Raw genomic sequence first — 19130 nt, forward strand, 5'->3', positions numbered from 1 at the left:
GTTTGCACTGGGTACCAATTTGGTCTGACTTCAGGATTTACTTCAGGAATTATTTTGGTCTTTTTGGTTTTGAACTCACTACAGGGATTTTATTTCGGTTAACCTTTATTTTATTTATAGTTCACCGTAATTATTTTTAATTAACATTTTAATGCAGAAAAAAAAGAAAGGAAGGGAACTTACTTTCCCCACACCTTCATTTCATCAGTTCTCATGTAACATGTACTACTTGTTATCTTCACAAAAGGAAAATAAAAATAGGCAGGAATTTCAAACTCTTGTGTCTTAACACATGGCAGAAATGGCCATCATGAACTTGCTATAAAGCTTGGCCTAATTGAAAACATTGTACTTGTTGCAGCTATTAACAAGAGATCCTGTCCTGAAAGGCACCTTGAACTTCTCTGAAACCTTGATGAACTCAGCAGTTTTCTGTGGGGGCAAAAGGAATGCACACAGTTCATTTCAAAAATAGTCTAGGATTTAAGTAATGCGTGTATTTCCAATTAATAACCTCAGTTACATTATCCTTGGGGCTAGCCCATTAGTAGAATCCAAACAGTGGCAGCCTGAATATTTATTCAGACATTCCACAGGGACAAAACCAAGGACGTTCAGAATGGAATGAGAGACTAAAATCTCACCCTTGATGACTTGTCAAGGAGACAATCATCATACCTTCAGGAAAAAAAAAAAAAAAAAAAAAAACACACAAAAAAAACCCCACACAACAACAACAACCCAAACCAATCCAAAACCTTGAGTAATCTGCACAAAACATGGATCTAGAAACTATATGTGCCTGAGCAGCAGACAGACTTGCTCCTCTTCAGGTTTAGATATTTTTACTATTGTTGTTTTAATTAAGTCCTTTAATTTTAACCCTGGACCACAAAGAAGTCAAAACTTGTTGAAGTGTGATGAGATAGCTAATCCAAACAAGAAGAACAAAGCAGATGGAAACAGAAGAGTTCTGAAGGTACATTATAGGCACAAGGGGGGAGGACTAAATCAGGACAAAAACATATTTAAGTTTGAGCTATCAGACACGAGAAGTTTGAAGTAGCTTTCTTTCAGACTATAGACTGGCCATGAAAAATTCATGACTGAATCAAGATGGACAGGGATTATCTTTTGAATACATGTCAATGTCTTAATAGTGCAATGCACAAGGCTTTTTAAAAGTCAAATGTTGTTCTTTTTAAGCCAACTTTTCTTTTCAAATTGAGGGAGGGGTGGAGATAGTTTATATCTCTTTTCCCAAATTGCCATTCTCTTCTCCAGAACTTATTTTATCTTTTAAAAAGGTTTTGGGTCTAAGTCTTCTTCAGTGCAAACATGCAAGAAAAGACAGACAGAAAGACCAAAATCCTGAGAGATAGACTGAGTTTTTGAAATTAAAAATGTTTCGAAGTAATAAAGCTCAAACGTTTAATTTGTGCATGAGATTTCCTTCAATTTATCTCCACTGGGATGTAGTTAGTAAGAATGGGATGTGTCCAGTATACCAACAGGGGACTAAGCCATCTGTGTACATTTTTAAGAGAATTTTGGAATTCTTCTGGATGAAGTATAACACCATGCATGAAAATTAGAGTGACAGACTATGACTATTTCAAAGATGATAATTTATATTTTGCTTGTACAGTAATACATCATGCGCATTTTTCTGTCTATAATCTATAATTTTACTTCTTAAGGTTGATTATCTTTCCTTTTGATGAAGAGCATATTTTGACTGGGAAGATACATGTACAATGGTGTGTACCACTGCACCAGCAGAGACTGGGTACCTCAGAGAAATAAATGCTAATGATGTGATATTTACTATTATTTTCATGAAATATTTAAAAATCAAAATTTTAAAATAATAAGTTCTGATGATCAATGTGATCACAGATGGGTATAAAGCCTCTTTTTTAAAAACCTCAAGAACGGTTAAGAGAGGCCAACATCCATTTTTGGAAGTTCCTTTACTCAGTGTTTATGAAAATCCAGAAAACAAAATATTCTTGCTTGCTAAACATTCCTATTCACTCTTTTTCAATGTAACCTTTGACAGAGTCATCGGATAAAGTCCAAAAAGGTACAGTGCAACCCAACAGCTCCCTGCTGCAAAAGAGAATTTGATGCAACTTTGCTGGACACATGTTAAACCAAATTCCGAGGATTAGAACCACACAAAAAGAAAATCTTCCGGTAGCAATTTTTTTTTTATTTACTCAGTTACTGTACAGCCTATGATGACTTGTTTTCCTTTAGTTATATGAACAGTTTGACAGATTACTGTGACAAGGTTACTCTTGAATTGATAAAAGGTTTGATAGTGTCGGAACATTTGTCAGAAATGTCTGACATCATGTGTAATGGACTCTGCACTTCAAGCATCAATGGTACTCCAGTCTGCTGTTTTCTGTTTAGTGTGCGCTACACGTCACCTAAAAAGACACAGCAGAAATACAGAAAAGCAGGCAGGATTCACCAAAACAGCCCCATACTTTATCAAACAATTCTGATTAAAGGATTCCTCTTCCATAACCCACCTGGCAAAATGCAATTAAATAAAAAATGTTACACGTCACTTAGAGGGTGGCCTCCTTGCTGGAATAAACCTGGAAATGGGATGGGCTATGATAAATGTACATAGCCATCAGCATTTCCAGCTTTCCCTGTAGTTCTGAGAGATAAAATATTGTGGGTTTAGAACGTTATTCCTCAGACCTGCCAAATGTCAGACATTGCAAGTGACAGTTGTATTGCTGGCAGCCTTGTCACACGCTAGAGTGGAGGAAATAGGTTCAGAAGGGCTCATTTTAGGCACTGGCAGCTAGCCTTGGGGAACCACTGTCCTGGGCGTAAGCTAGCTTTGGTGAATACCTCCCTTAAAATGCAGCTCTCTAAAAATCTTGTCCTGCAAAATAATAATATGGTTTATGGATTGGACTTCAGGTTTTCACCTCCCATCTTGTAGCAAATTACGCTAATACTTTTATGCAAGAAGCCTAAGAGCCAGCACCTTTGCTGTTTTGTGAATACCTGTTCACATTAAGTCTTTAGTATGTGATGAGACCCCAGCCACATAAGCTGAGAGAGAGCTCTATAGAAGACAATTATTTCTGAAGAGACAAATGTACGTCTTGCTCACGTAGCAGCAGATTGCTGCTATATAGACTGCACTGGGGGGGGGGGGGGGGGGGCAGGGGGGGCGCGAAGAGAAGGGATTTGGACCTTTATCCACCTCTACTATGTAATCATCTGCAAAGGTAAAGAAAATGTCTTGCAATATATTACTTTAAAAATCTACATGCTGCCATGACAAATTCTTGTACTTCAGATGTTTATGTTTCCCTGCATCGTCTTTCCTTTTTCCTTTGATAAATACTTTTAATATTCTGAAAAAAAAGACAGAACAACTATCTGGTTTCTCCTCACTTCCATTTAGTCACAGGACAGAAAAATCAGCAAAATGAATGTCAGCATTTTCCTTAAAAAGCATCTGTTCACACAGGAACTCCATGATAGCACGACAAAGCCCTCTAATCATAGACCAGATTAAGTTTAGTGGAGCACATTAAAAATTTTGCCACAGTGCCGAAAGGAAGCTCTCAGATACTTGATGTGCACTTCCCATACGCAGACAAGAGGTAGGGACATGCTCTCTGAACTTCATGATTCAAGTAACACTGCTCATACCACAGTCAACTTGTATCTCACACCATGACTGCAGCACTAAGCGCCAAAGCCGTGAGGCTCCTCTAGGAACAGTTAGTTCATTCCCGATCAGCTTCTCAGCTGAAAGCATTTGTCTGAACTTGGAAAGGGTCAGACTGCAAGAAGATGTATAGCAAAATAGTTTTTGAACATCAGCAGACTACAGTCAATTTATACCTACTGAGGATCTGGCCCTTTGAACTGGGATTATCTGTGACTGTCACAAGCGGGAAGTGTCAATGAATGTAGTTTGTACAAATGTCAGACAGGTACACTCGCAATTCAGCTTGCATGAAATATGAAAAATCACCAGCCTGCTATACTCTTGTGAACCGTGAGCCAGTTCTACCTGTAGCGGCTTTAGCAGGAGAAAGTCACAGGGAAGAGGTTCAAGCTCGTGTAATTTTGCTAAAGTTCAGGTATCACTTCAGTAAGACTGCTAGTTCCAGTCCTGGCCAGCCATGTCCACATAAAACATACTTAGGGAAGTCTCTCAGCATTTTTGGTCAAAATCAGGAAATGCAGAATGACATAAAATTATAACACCCCATTAAATTGTTACTCCTATTGCAAGCTTCAAAACAACAGCCAATTGGATCCAAGTCAGCAGATCAGCCCTAGACTGTTCCTTACTTTACCAGACTTCATTTATTGACCCCTATTTGAATGGCTGATTTGTGATGAAAAATATCAGAGATGCTGTTGTCTTTTGGAATAGAATATTCTATGGTAAAAGCACTGCAGTTCTGTATAATCACAGGGGTGGATTTTTATTTTTCAAATCTCTCCATGTTCTTATTTCAACACAAAAAAATGTATTAGCCTAAATTCCACCCAGGTCATCTCTGGTTGGAATCTCCAACTGGATTATTCCCCTCCCACATGTCATCAATAATAATCAAGACTCTGGAAATCCAATCAGGTTCTCATTTCTACTCATACTAGCCACTACATGAGGAGGGGTAACAGGGTGCAACATTTTAGGAAACAGTTGTGGTGTTGATGCATGAGGAGCAAAGAGCTCCCTTCTGCTGCCTTTCCAGTTTCAACAGGAATAAAACACAATAAAACTGGTATCTATCAGTACAATCTGCAAACACGACTCTCAAGGAGGGAGGTAGAAGGTGCTACTTTCTACATCATCAGTTTTCAGTGGAACTGCAGTTAATTAGATGCTTGCTACAAGGCCACCTTCAGTGGGTTTCATACTTCTCATTCTTTGAGCCCGGCAATGTGTGACAGAGCAATCAAAAGATGTGATAAATGATTGAGGTGGGAACACCCATGTTTTGTTGTGCACCAGGTTTTGATTCACAGATCATTGTAACTATAAAATCTGTCATTAGGGAGGTTTTCTTGCCATGCAAATTCTCCTTTTAACATAGGAAAGAAACCAGATTAAAAGAAACAGAAGTCAATGTGAAGGCCCTCACCCCTCTATCCCCCAAAACTCATTACCAGAAGACTTTGAACAGGCATTAATTAGCTGTTCAAACTAAAGAAATACCAGTTAACCTGCAAGCGCAGGACGCTTCTGATGTCTTTTTGTGGACGTAAGTGTAAACTGAAAGGCTAGCTTTGACATTTTCCTACCCGAAGACACCGAGTATTTTAAGTGCACTTACGGCTGGCACAGCTTGATAAGGTCCTGGTCAGTGGTGCCGGGTGGAAGGCCTCGAATGTACAGGTTGGTTTTACTCAACTGCTCTCCGCTGCTGTTGTTGCTGCTGTTGTTGCTGCTGTTTGTGCTGGGGCTGGGAGGAGCCATGGGGTGGGGAGCTGGTGCATAGGACTGCTGGAAATAAAAAAAAAAACAAAAAACAAACAAACAAAAAAAAAAAAGGCTGTTACTGCGAAAAGAAAACATAGCAGACTCATGTGCTTCTACCCAGGTTAACCCTAGCAGCACGTGCGCCCACCCCAAGCCAACAACACCTTCCAGAACGCAAAACAAGGCCGAGATTTTGGGTTTAGCCATGCCTATGAAGTGCATTATTTTACTTTACTTTTTAATCTGGAATTAAAGTAGCTACGTTACGAGCCTATTTTACCTAGATCACAAAATAAAGCTCTGAAATGACAGATACTCGGGAGTAACTAGTACTAAAGAAATTAAACACAATCTGCTTTAAGAATACTCTAAGACAAAAATAAGAGTATCTAATCAAAGGTATGGGAGCTGATGCCAGAAGCCTAGCCTTTTCTAAACATGAGGATCACCCGGTGCACGCACAGTCAGGTGGCAGAGAGTTAGCTAGCCTGAGAGGGGGAAAAATCCAAAGCAGCCTGAAAAGACTCTGTCATTAGGGATGTCTTTCACAACAGAGAAACAGGGTTTGGAAAAGATGATCAGGCTAGGACCTCCCGCTCTCAAAACCTTACCCACTTCTGAACAACCACAAACCACACACAACAACTGAGAAATATCACTTAAAAAGGGAGGCATTCTCACAGGGAAAACACCACTCTCCCGTAACTCCCTGGTAAATACAGGCTATGAAAGAAGACACACACATGCTATGAAAGTTAGCTAAGCACCTCCGATCTGGGACAACAACAGGGAATTTAAGCTGCTGCAACCACCCCCAGCTCTCTGACCATCAGCATATTTATTTGCAGCACAGAGTGCTTGCCAGGAGAACGGAGGAGTGGTTGGAAGGAGGAGGCCATGTCCTGTCACCACTGTGACCTATGCAGAAAAACTGAGATCTAAAGGAGAAGCTGGGGGATGCTGCGGGCTGAGGCTCCGGCTGGGCAGCTGGGGGAACCAGAGTCAGAGCTCCAGGAACGTAACCGCCTGCTGAAGGGAGAAAATCTGGTTTCTGCAAGCCGATCAGCTTATTCTGCTAGCAGTATGCATGGTTACAACTGCAGGTAAATGTCGGGCCAATGCTAAGTTACCCATGATGTGCTAATGGACTAACAAAAGCAAAACATACGCAATGTCATTATAGTAGCAATGAAACTTTAGTGACTTCTAATACACTTGTTCTGCATTTAGGCCTTGAACAGAGAAAGTATTTAAGTCTCTGAGTATTTCTGATCACACTAATCAACTGCCCCTTTCATTTCAGTGGCCATACTTTAGTGCTTATAATTACGTGCACACTAAATCAAAGCCTCAGTAGACGGATATTTTTAAATTACTAGCTCTAAACTCTTGCAAACAAGTTCCTTTACGTAGAAGAACCAAAAAAAGTTGGAGAACGTAAGGGAAGCATCAGTGATAGGTGAAGCTCAGAGGGTTTGATGAAACAGATAAAGCACCACACTTGCAGCGATGCCTTTCCTGCTGCCTTCTTCCTTCTTCTCAGTTTCTCCCATTTAAACCAGGAGAGTGGGAACACACCGTCAAGTGTCAGGACATCAGAATTCCTCTGCAATCTAGCCTGGTTGTAATGTGACTCAAGTAGGACCCATTAAAAGGAAAAACCAGTTTAATAGTGCAATCGCCATGCTAGCAAGTAATGACATTTGCTCTCTTCTGCAGTAAAAGGGCAATGAGCTTCCTTCCCCGAGTATCTGCGTAGATACTTTTGCTGACAATCAAAAGCACTTAATGCATACGGATCATATTTCTCTGCACACACATTTTATCACTGTGTAATCCCCACCCACCCAAGCTTCAATATCATTCCCAGACATGGATAGTTGAAGCAGCAGCCCTGAGTACAGCATGGGGAACCACCTCGACTGAGCCCCAGTGCCATGGGCACATTCTAGAAATCAGCTCCACAACAGCCATGGCACAGCTGGGTAAAACTGCAGACAACAGTAACCTCCAACGAATACACAGACACATGCATCTTAAAACATCCTGGCTGAAAGCACATTTAAATCTCTGGGCACTCCAAGGCCATGGCAGAGGTAGATGTGACTATGTGTAGCACTGTGTGAGCATTGGTAATGTAAAATTTAAAAAAAAAAAAAGTCAAGGTACCATTATTACTGCTTTACTGAACACCTCCAAGTTTACCATACATGCTGAATGCATGTAAATGACGTAAGGCTAGGACAGAGTTTTCTGTAAGCCAATAAAATGCTATGTACTTTAATTATTAATTGTTATTATTATATGTCTTAGCAGAGGATAATGAGTAAATAGCCTATTGTCGCACCAACCTAACAAGCAAGAAAAAAAAAAAAAGTGGAAGTATACCTTTGACATACAAAGAGCAATTTTCGTTCTATTATAAGGTCTTTATCCTCACACAGAGGAAAGCACTGGGGGCCTAATTCTAATTTAAGCTTAAGACATTTCATCCCACTTGGCCAGCTGAAAGGGGACCTAGCAGTGAACATGAATTACATTTACACTGATTTTTAAGGCCACAGCTACCAAAAAAAAAAAAAAGCACCTTGGTATACCCAGAGAATTGGGCCATGGGGTAGGTGGTCTCTCAAGCAAGAACTGCTCAGACAATAGGCACACACAGATGCCTAGGTTCACAGCAGCATCCACAGAGATGCTTTAAGGGTGGGCAGAGAGGCAGCCACACTCCACTTTGGAGGATGCTGATCTTCTCAGACCAGCAAGCACTGATACACTCCAAACCCTCTTCACTAATAAATCTCAGCCACTGCAGCCCACAGTAATTTCCATGCATATCCAATACCCCAGAATACTGTCCGTGGAAAGATTACAAAATTGCCTGTACTAGGGCTGATGACATCTTCTGGCCGGTTGCCAGACTAAAAGCTTCAGGTCAGAAGAAAGCTTTGAATTCTTGTTTCCTGAGCCGATGAGTCTATGACTGATGGCAGAAGTATGCGTTTTGCCTCCAAACGAGCAAAGGGTCTGGTTCGTTAATCTCCATGTAATAACTGGAGTGAAAGAAATGAATGGCAACCTGATGATGATCGCAGATATGGACCGCTTGTTACAGGATGCCGGACGATGCTGAAGCGGAGCACTGCCTGGGGAGCGGCATGCACACCCAACGGCAGGAAATTCGGATCTTGTTCTGGTGTCGGCCCTCTCCGTGGCTGGGGGCAATGCACTTAACTTCTCTGCCACAAGAGCCATAAGGAGCATCGCCTTCCAGAATGGCTCAAAACACCCTGTCACCAGCTGTAGAAATCTGGGAAAGACATTTTGCCAACACAGCCGAGCACAGGACCTGCAGCGCTAGGAAAAAGTATTAGGCAAAATCTACATTTTTTACTTCAAAAGGGGGCTGGAATTCAGAGCTGGCTTTGCCATTAATTTTTCAAATAACCAATGCAACCAACTCATTTTTCAATTCTCATGCTTCATTATTCAACGGGGAGCGTGGGGGGAATGAACTGGTTTGTAGATCATTCCAAGCAGCTTATTAATTTAGCATGGCTGGCTAATAGGATTTGTTTTCATCTTTGAAAAATGAATGAAATTTCTCTTTTCTCCTTATTTAAAATTGAGAAATTAATGTGCTTAATTCTTATCCAGTCTCAGGAACACACCCCTTTGCTTAAACCCTACTGTTGAGCTCTCTGAAACAGTGTCCCATGCAAGTGCACACAGCTAAGCATGAATAATGAGATACCTTGGTCTTTCTTACTCAATAACCCAGAAATGCTGACCCAGAAGCCTCTTGGTTACTAAATGAACAATACTCCTCCTTCCAACATCCACCCTCCTTACACAAGAACAGTATTTCTCTTCCCATGGCAACCACAGTACTCTTATGTAGTTTTTCACTTGTTGCAAGTTTAGTGTAAAGCATTTTTCTTCCAAAGCAAAACACTACTTAAAAAGACAAATTTCAAATATTTTTCACATACAATTCCTTTTGGATGGGAATCACAGGCCCCAGATGCCAAGTTGTAGAGTCTGCTTTATTAGCAGCAGCTGGCTCCTTGGCAGGCTTCTGAGGCGGTCGGGCTTGTGGTTTTGGAGTGGCCTCAGAGCCTAGGATGCAGCTGGACAGCTATGCTAATGGACTAGCCAATTTGTTTGTACTCACCTTTGGCTATCCCAAATTTGTACTCTTTTGTTCACTTGAAAGTAAGGTCTTGGAAAGATTCCTCATTAACACTGATACGTTGACTTCTCCTATTGTAGCACATATTTTATATAAAAAAATGAGTATGAGACACAGCTCTGCATTAAAACATGTGTTATTTAAGCAGCTGTGAACATACACTATCCATTTTGCTCTGAATGGAGTGTTTTCCAGCTGCTAGATTCATCTCACTTAGAGCCCAATTGCTACACAATTCCCTTAGCTCCTGATTGAGAGGATAAAATAAGGCAAAGTAAATACAAATAAATTGTGCAAATATCAGTTTACAGCTCACACTAGGAAAACACTGTTCTCTTTACACCCTACTGTACATCAGAGTAATTTTTGAGAGCTGGAGGGTTCTTACTGGCCAATTATAGTAATGATGAGAGGATGCCACCAACTTATCGGCCTGTCGATGGGATTTTGGAGCTGATTGAACGGCAAATCTCATATTAAGCAAAAGACAATCATCACAGTTGAAAAGAAAACAGAGACATAGGGCAAATATGATAAAAAGAATTAGATAAAAGCCACAGCAATTCTTCTGCCTTTGGTTAGCTTCCTTAGTGAGGTAAACTGTATTTCTCAACCATAGCCAGGTGGAACAGAAAAGTGAATAAAAGATGGACATTGAACTGGTAACACAGAAACCTTGTGTGTTTTAGAAAGGCTGCAGTCAGGGGAGCTCGAGTCATAATTTTCTTCCTGAGTTTGTAGGGCATTTGCTGGTCTTGCAGAATCCAGCCATGACTGTTGTCTAGCTCCCACCTGGCCAACAAAGACCTGGAAGACAGCGCTCTTCTTGGACATTCCCCTACATAGGCAGACCTTTCCCTAGACATCTAACAGAAAACAAACAGATGTAATAGTGGACATATTTTCTAACCTCTCTGCACAGTGACAAAGCTTCCTGGACTGTTTCTGTGGAAGCAACAACCCACCGCTTGACGTTTTCCATTTGTAAAGGAATGGCATGAGAAAATGTAAGTAAACTCAAAAGATGAAGACAGACAGTGAGGTTCAAAGTCTGCTCCATCACAGTCCTTTCAATCAGGAAAACCAGAACACACCTCAAGAGGATTTTGATTTCTCTGAATCCCTTCCAAGGCCTTTAAAAGTGATTTGCTGGATAAAAGATGACTGGTGAGTCAGAGCTGCTGGGTTACGCTCTCTGTACTGCCACTGTATCACTGTGCTACCCCAAGGAAGTGATTTAGATTCCTTATGTCTCAGTTTACCAACCTGTAATGATTCATCCTCACCTTTTCAAGGCTTATATAATGCTCTGTGATTCCTGGATAAAAGACGCTGTTGAGGATCGCAATATTACTTAAAGGTGGGGAAAATATTATTAAAATTTAACTTGGTTTTGCTACCCTGTACCTAAACTGAATGAACAAAATAAATTTAAAGCTTAAACAGAATGCAAATCCAATTAGCTTTCTCATTAAAAGTATTTTTTATTTTTAAAACTTAGAATTATTCAATCACAGTGCTCTCTTGCTCATGCTTCTTGTATACACTGAACTTTTTTTTTGTTTCATTCTATTCCAAACAATATCTCTAGTCCATAGGAAAAAGGTGTCATTGTGTTTTCCTTACCCTTTCTTTTCACGCACAAAAAAGATCACTTGTGAAAAATGACAATGATGGGGAAAAAAGAAAAAAAACACCCTAGTCCTCCAATAGGCACAATAGTCATTCAACAGTCAGATTAAAATTGGCATTTGATGGGTTGATAAGATACTTTGAGATCTGTGTTTCACACACAAAGCTGGTGAAATTAGTAGGCTAAATACTCCTGTGGTTTACAATTCCCTTGAACCAGGCACAAAGCACAAAAGCTCCATAAAGCATAAGCTCAGGAACAATTTGGCTCAATTTTCTCTGTTCTAAAATACTTCTCTTCCAAATCACGACTACCTAGCTTTTAGCATTATATAAGCACCTACAGGTAGACAATACGTAGGAAGCAAAGCATCCACGGGAAGAGGAAGAAGTCCTTTATTGGACAGTACCTGCAAAGTATGTCTCATTTTATACAGTTTTCTGCATTAAAATCAACCAAGCAAACAAACAAAAAACAACAGCAATTCAGTCTTCTTGGCTATCTTTAAGAGCACTGAGAGTTTAGCAGTCATTGGCCAGGGTGACGTACACCAGAAGCCTGAAAATTTTCTCACTGATCACAGTACCTTATACTTTCCCTAAGAGTGACTCAAACATGTCAATACGTACATCACTCCATTTCCCACCATTACTAATGGGAAACTTCAAAAGCAAATTGGTCACATGGAAAGTGGCTTATTTTGAAGTATGATGAAGTTTAAATAACGAAGTGGATTAGAGCACATATCATAGAACAGACTGATGGTCATCTCGCCTGAGGATGAGCAGGCCCCAGCAAAAACCAGTCCAAGACAAGGGAACAGCACAGAGATGAAGAGCATCATTTGCAGACTGAGAATGCCCTGGCCATTGCTGTCCCCCTGGGTTTTGGTCACTAAAATAGACGTAAGATGCTGAGCTGCCAGCTTCAGCTCTTCGCCCTCTCCTCCCTACATGTTGCTACACCAAAGATAAAACTACTCATCCCTCATAAGCAATTTTCTGTTTATCCGTGGACTGCCTGTTGCTCTGGACTAAACTATGGTAGCTTCCCTGAATTTAGGGCTTCTCACATCCAGACAGGAGGGTACAATTTAGTCCTTAGCACTAAAAAGCCAAAGACTGAGAGTAAGTGCTGTGTCACCAAACAAATATTTTCCAGAGCGGAAAATAACTTTCACAGCCTTGTCTCCACCCGTTTATTTCATGGCAGGCGGCTCCCGTGACAGACCATTCCTGTGGCATTATTTATTTCTCAGCAAGGGAAAAGAAGAATTCTTTCTATAGATAAAGTACTTTGGCACTTTGGCAAACTCGTAAACAATAACCTATGTTCTTTGACATAAATTAGTGTTATTGCTTCATTATCCCATCTATTCATATTTTATTGATGTACTGAGACTAAATGTGAACAGAATCTAGATCTTAAAAATACTAAATCTGGGCAATCTGGATAATAAAACATTGCAATTCCCCTAATAAGAATATTTTAGAGCACAGATCAAAATACAACAGCAATTACTGCCTGTGATACAACAACTTTGTGGTAAAAAAACAGGGGGGGAATAACAAACTTAAGCAGAAATTATGATTTGTGTTTACATTTCCATGTAGCCAATTTTTGGGCTACAATGATGAGTTGTCGGTCCATTTGAAGGTTAAGAATAAAAATGCAGATTGAAAGGCTGATACTTAACTTTCCAAATGTTTGCAAAAACAAACACATTTTTGGTTCTGAGAAACTAGATTTACTCTCTGGGTATTTGTTTACATGTGGCAGAATAAAAGCATCTTGGAAATGAGATGTAGGAGGCATGCGCTTCATTGCATTGCTTTTCTGCATACAGTCCACACGTACCACAGTATGAACACTGGTGCGAGAACCTGAGTATAATAAAAGCCCATCACATAAAACCAAACTTAAAGCACAGAACAAAACCAAAACATTGATATCATCTCTTTCCTCTCCACTTGAGAATTTCATGAGCAGAGATCAGAAGCAGATGTGTTTTCGTTCTGCAGAATGAAAGCCCAACCAAAAAGGTTTTTCAAAATCCAAGCCAAGCTTCCTCAGTTTGTCTTTCTTACAGAAGAACGAAGTGGGAAATCTGCCACTGTTGACATGAGCATTGGTGGGATGAAGGAAACAGGGGTGGCAGAGCTCCCCAGGAATGGCCCCCATCAGCTCCCCATGTTACCACAACAATCTTTTGTAGATGTGTACGGGGAACCTCTGCCCCCTCCACTCAGTACTATATAAAGATGAGCTGTGCCTCCCCTCCTGCGGCTAAAGGAATCCACAGAACAGAGTTTGCTAAAGATTTGTCCCAAAGATAACAGCGTGACACCATCAGGACAGAATTTGGGGCATTCCACAATAGCCAGAATTCATGTTTTCTTCGGGGCCCCTTGGGCTACAGCAACGCACTGCTCCCAGGCCAGAGGATGCCCACAGAAAACATGAGCCATCACAAACCTCAGTACATTTTTTGCTTCCAGTGCAAACTCTTCTAACAAGTTCATGATAGCAAACAACTTCTTAAAAAAAAAAAATGCCCATGCAATTCATTACAGTTGATACCTAATTCCTTGCCTAGGAAGGAACCAATCTCACAAGACTGGTGCCTGTAACGTCATTTAAAGGACAGGTAAAAAGCCCTCTGACAGTAAGCTGATACAGCTGGGACAAGGATCTGACAGTAGTGGTTAGGATTTAGGTGTCAGCCTCTGGGGGTGGCTGGCCAAGGCTGTGCTGGGCACCTTCACGCTTGTGACAGCCCTGAATCCTGCACCACCAAAGGCTGAGGGAAGCAGGGAAGCCGGGGTGGCCACACGTGGGGCTCACTGCAGGCAATGCGCTGCAGGAGGCAGCTGGGTCTGAAACCCCACGTTAGGAACCTCTCTGTCCCATTCTAGTTACTTCTCTACATCCTTAAAATGAGTTGCCTGTGTGAAAGAGTGAGTTTTACAATGAAGTCATCATTACATATGACTAGGAAACTGTGTGGGTCCACGTAAAGACTGAAGTGAAGGAATGGGTCTGCAAGCCTTAAAGGAAATTGGTAATGAGATGAGTTGCAGACCTTCATCAGGACAAAGGCAGCTTTGAGCACCCACTACCAAGATCCTAGGAGCACACAAAACATTAGGTGCCTAGGAAGGTGAGCAAGATTTACCATGACACATTTTGGGATTTAAGCACTTCCCTTTTCAGCTAGTATCACTAAGTGCTTAAATTCGTATGCTAAGGAAGCTGAATACAGATAAAGACTCTCCACTTCGTTCCTGTAGACTCTGATGTCTTATAAAATCTCCATTTTCTCTAGATTTCATGTGTCAGACATGCGAGGTAGCGTGGGAAATGCTATTTAATTTTCTTTAACAAGCATCTACTATAATTTCTGTTTAAATTTTCTTCCAGACATCAATCAAATCCACTTGAGGCAAAGTTTACTAAATAAACTAAATAATTAATGCAAAAATAGAGAACCTCTTTATCTTATTTTTGGAATTTTCAGAATTACACTCAATTTATTTACAGTTATTTCTACCTTTTTCCTTAAAATTCAACTTTCTATAAATGATATTGGTTTTGAGGACGAATTTACTCCAGCATGCTTTGAATGCGTAAAAACCCCAACGCTGCTATCTTTTCGAATGTACGAAATAAAATAGTTTCCTATTTTGTTTCCATTCATACTCCTCTCCTTAGGAAATCATACGTACCTTAGACTGAGCCGAGGCCCGAGCACTAAATCCTCAAGATACATCCTATGTTCACAGCAAATGCAGATTGAAGCAAAGGTCCAAAGTGACCAGCCCACCCTCAGGGGTATGTCACCACCTGTGTAACTAGATGTCATAGCAGTTACTACCTACCACACACTTTGCTGTCATGACTGGAGGTCCTGGGAATGCCCACAGGACTACTGAATGATGAAAGTCTCCTCCTAAATTTTATAATACTTAAAGTCAGTGGAAGATGACAACCATATCTTCACAGTGAGATTTTGACATCTGTTTCCGTTAGAATGTAAATGACATCACGAGCTTTTTTCAAAATCTAAAAAAAAACTTCAGGAAGTCTGCTTTGCTTCAAAATCAGTGAATCTGAATATGCTTAACCCTGCCCTACTGGTTAGATATACAAAAGACCTATCATTTCTACACCATAATCCAGTATTATTCAGCAAGTCCTTTCCCTTTTAATTCCTGCTTCTTTCTTCAATGTTTCCAACACCTCTGGTTTTTAGCACTTCTCAGAGCAGGGGGAAAAAAAAAAGTCTAAATTTACTACGGTATAAGTTCTCAGTCTCTTCCCATTTCTCCAACAACAGATTGTGATTCTGTGCTTGTCCAAAGTTTCAAATGTCATTTGACTCATGTGCTCAGAAATGCTGACTCAATTAAAATACCCATACAAAACTAAATTGCAGTTTGGTAAAAGTAACCTACCCTTTTTTTCCTGATATACTTAGAATGGCTCATAACCAGTGCAGACATTTAATTTCATTGTGACAGCTTCCTTTTCTCAGTTCCCTAAAATCCTCATTATTTTCTGCTAAACGTTGTGGGATGATGAGCCAAGCATCTTGCTAACATACACAGATTCAGATGAAGACTTTTCAACCAAACCATTTTTGGGCTTTGTACCACACACTTTTTCCATACTGTGCATAACCATACAAAGAACCTGAACTTGCTGCTCAGAGGTGAAGAACCTTGCAATGTGGGGACTCAGCTGCTTTGTTATGCATCTGTGTAAAATGCAAGGGGACACAAATTGGGATAATGAGGTACTCCTGTTGCAAGCAATAGGAATTCAGTGGAACAGGATACATATGTTAAAATTCCTGAAGTAAACAAGAAAGATTTAAAAAAAGAGAGATTCTAACACATTCATCTGTATTTACTATGTTTTTTCATCCAAATTATATATTTCTTGATAAACAAGAGCTTAAAATTCGTTCTGCACAGCAATCTTTTCTGCTAGCTTTCTGACCTGTTAATAATCTTCATTCAAGCTGACTTATTTTTTAAGTCTGCATTTTTTTCTCTGGAAAGAATATGTATTTGAAGTAATTTCAAATGTTAAATCAGGATATCTAAAATAAGAAAGAAAGTCTCCTTAATACATTTCCTTAATAAATGTTGTACCAAGCTTAAGAACAGAAGCTTGAAGAACATTAGCATGTAACAATAAGCTTTATATTTCAAATTAGATACACAGAAATATTCTGAAAGTTTTAATAGCTCTTAATACTACTATCTTAGATTCATGTGCATGAAATGTTGAGCAAAAAAAGGACATTTGAATCTAAAATTAAAAATAATTTACATCATAAACCACAACAGAGCAGAGTGACAACTACAATCGCTTCTAACAGAACAGTAATCAGATCGTAACAGTAACATACCATGTTACTAGCCAGAGCAGAAATTGGTTAGGAATACCAGGGGAATAACGTTGTCTATGGCCATGTTGGAAGCAAAAGGAAGACTAAGGAGAACATTTGTCCACTGCTGAATAGTGTGGCAACTTGAGGCATCGGGATGTTCCTGATGACTGGAAAAGAGGCAAATGTTACACCTGTCTTCAAAAGAGAGGGGATCTGGAGAAGTTCAGGCTGGCCACAGCCTGGCAAAAACTAAAGAGCAAGGCCTCCTGGGAGCTGAGTCTAAGCTCCTGAGGGACAAGAAGGTGACTAAAAACAGCCAGCGTGGATGGGCAAGGGCAAATAACACTTGGCCAACTTGCTTGCCTTCTGTGTTGAAACAGCTGGCTCTAAAGGCCAGGGGAGAGGAGTGGATGTTGTTTACCTTGACTTCAGCAAGGCTTGCAACATGGTGCTCCACAGCATCCTTGCAGTCCAACCGAGGAAGGCATGAGCTGGAGTGATGACAAGGAGGATACAAAACTGGCTGAAAGGTTGGGCTCGAAGGGGAGCTGTCAATGGTTCGAAGCCTAACCAGCAGCAAGGCACAACCAGAAGATTGATACTGCAGCCAGCCATGTGGTACCACGACCAACAAGCCGGACAACGGGAGGGAGTACACCCTCCCTGAGACTGCAGGTAGCACCAAGCTGGGGGGAGCAGCTCACTGACTGGAGGAAAGGGCTGCCTCAGAATATTATCCTCAGTATGTCCAATGCTGTAAGAAAGAACTGCTTAACACAAAACTCTTTCACCTCATGCATTATGTATGTTAAAAACCCTCCAAGTTTACTTACAGAACAAATGTCTACTAAGTGATTTCTGCAGGTGCAGATACATCCTATAATCTAATTCAACTGCACACAAAGGATTTACTAAAACTGAGACATCTGAACTTTATTCCTTTGCTATGCTTTGACCTCAAGTTTAGTTCATTTGCTAAAGTCATTATTAAACAACAATGTTCCACATAAATTTCAGCAGCAGTAGTATTTACATTAATGCAATATCCTTGGCTTAAAGGAATTAGAAATGCTGAAAATCCTGTTCCTCAGCTTCTTTGAAGATCTACAGTGTAGTCTAAGGAAACACTGTCTAAGAAAACACAGTACCATTTTAAAGGCAGTCTGGTTCTCAGTCATTTGGAGTGAAATAAACGGGCAGGTCTTTGAAGATCTCCGAGACTAAAAGTTACACAATTACTGCCACTGCCAGCTGCCATCAGATAATCAAAGTTCAATTTTGGTAAGATTTTGAATTAAATGCAACCCTAGTTATAACAAATAGATTTTTACCTTTTTTTTTTTTTTCCTGCTTCTTGAAATAGAGAAGGCAACCTCACACCTCCCCCATCATATCAAGGAATAGCTTTCAATGGGCAGTATACTCAGAGTATCTAGGCACAATCTCAGACATAAAATATCGCATACAATAGATCTAAAGTGGTAATTACAACTCAAGCCTCAATTTTTGGCAATTTAGCCCAAAAAACTTGAAAACCAACTTCTTCAGTGATCTTAAAACTGCAACGATATACTAAAAGACATCAGTAGATACACTGCAGGACTCCAAGGTGTGTCTGAGGACAGCTGCAGGACTGAATCCTACTTACAACACAAGGAACTAAACTATCACTAAATACCTCCGCAAAGGCTGGGGTCTTGTGGAAAGCAGAACATATCTAAACAAGTATTTAAATGATCACGTGGTAATGACTACTCGCACAGGATCCAGATTTAGACTGCACAGACTCACGAAGCCCAACATTTCCTAACTTCTGACTCCTTGACTGTATAACCCTAACTTCTTTTAACATAATTAACAGCCTGATAACAGAAGCTGACAGTTACTTTACATAAGAAATGCCACATTTGGGGAAAACAAATAGCCCCCCTCACAGAGAGCTTTACATTTGGGAGTTGCTAATAACAGGTGTTTTAGGAAATGGCATAAGAGATGCAAGCAGATAGTAATTATTCCCAGTACACCTTTCACTTTGGGACTTCCCAACCAGAGGCTGCACGTGGACCATCAACCTAACGCATACTGAAGGTCCAGCCTCTTCTATGATCTGACCCATTTAGACTTGAGTCCTTTAAAAAACTCTTTGTGAGAATCAGTTTTAGAATTCAATTTGATATTAACGAAAAAATTTAAAAATCCTTTTAAATCTGCCACCAAAAAAATTTAATTGGTGCTGCTTCCCCCCATTCTTGTTTTACAATGAAAATTTTGCAGTGGTTCCTTTTCCACCTTCTTCCTACCATTCAGAACATTTTATGTGAAACTCTATCATACTGTATCCCATGTCTTACATGGATAGTCCCAAAAATCCATGAGGAGGTGGCAGCCACCCAGTCAGGGGGATTGCTATCACATCTTTTTGCAA

At 40.3% G+C, this 19130-nt stretch overlaps 1 protein-coding gene across 4 annotated transcripts in view; it reads right to left on the reverse strand.

Moving 5' to 3' along the window:
- The window catches only part of RBMS3 (RNA binding motif single stranded interacting protein 3), a gene marked incomplete at both ends in the record, with an annotated part of 445352 nt that overhangs the window by 343425 nt on the left and 82797 nt on the right, over positions 1–19130 (reverse strand). For 2 of the 4 annotated variants that reach the window (XM_082306039.1, XM_082306038.1), the window contains one exon: positions 5337–5503. In XM_082306039.1, the coding sequence (XP_082162165.1) occupies positions 5337–5503 (167 nt within the window). Of the gene's footprint in view, positions 1–5336; positions 5507–19130 lie in introns of all 4 variants that reach the window. The other 2 variants (XM_082306037.1, XM_082306036.1) reach the window with 1 other exon arrangement.

Source organism: Platalea leucorodia, assembly GCF_965183815.1.
Source record: "Platalea leucorodia genome assembly, chromosome: 1".
Lineage (NCBI taxonomy): Eukaryota > Metazoa > Chordata > Aves > Pelecaniformes > Threskiornithidae > Platalea > Platalea leucorodia.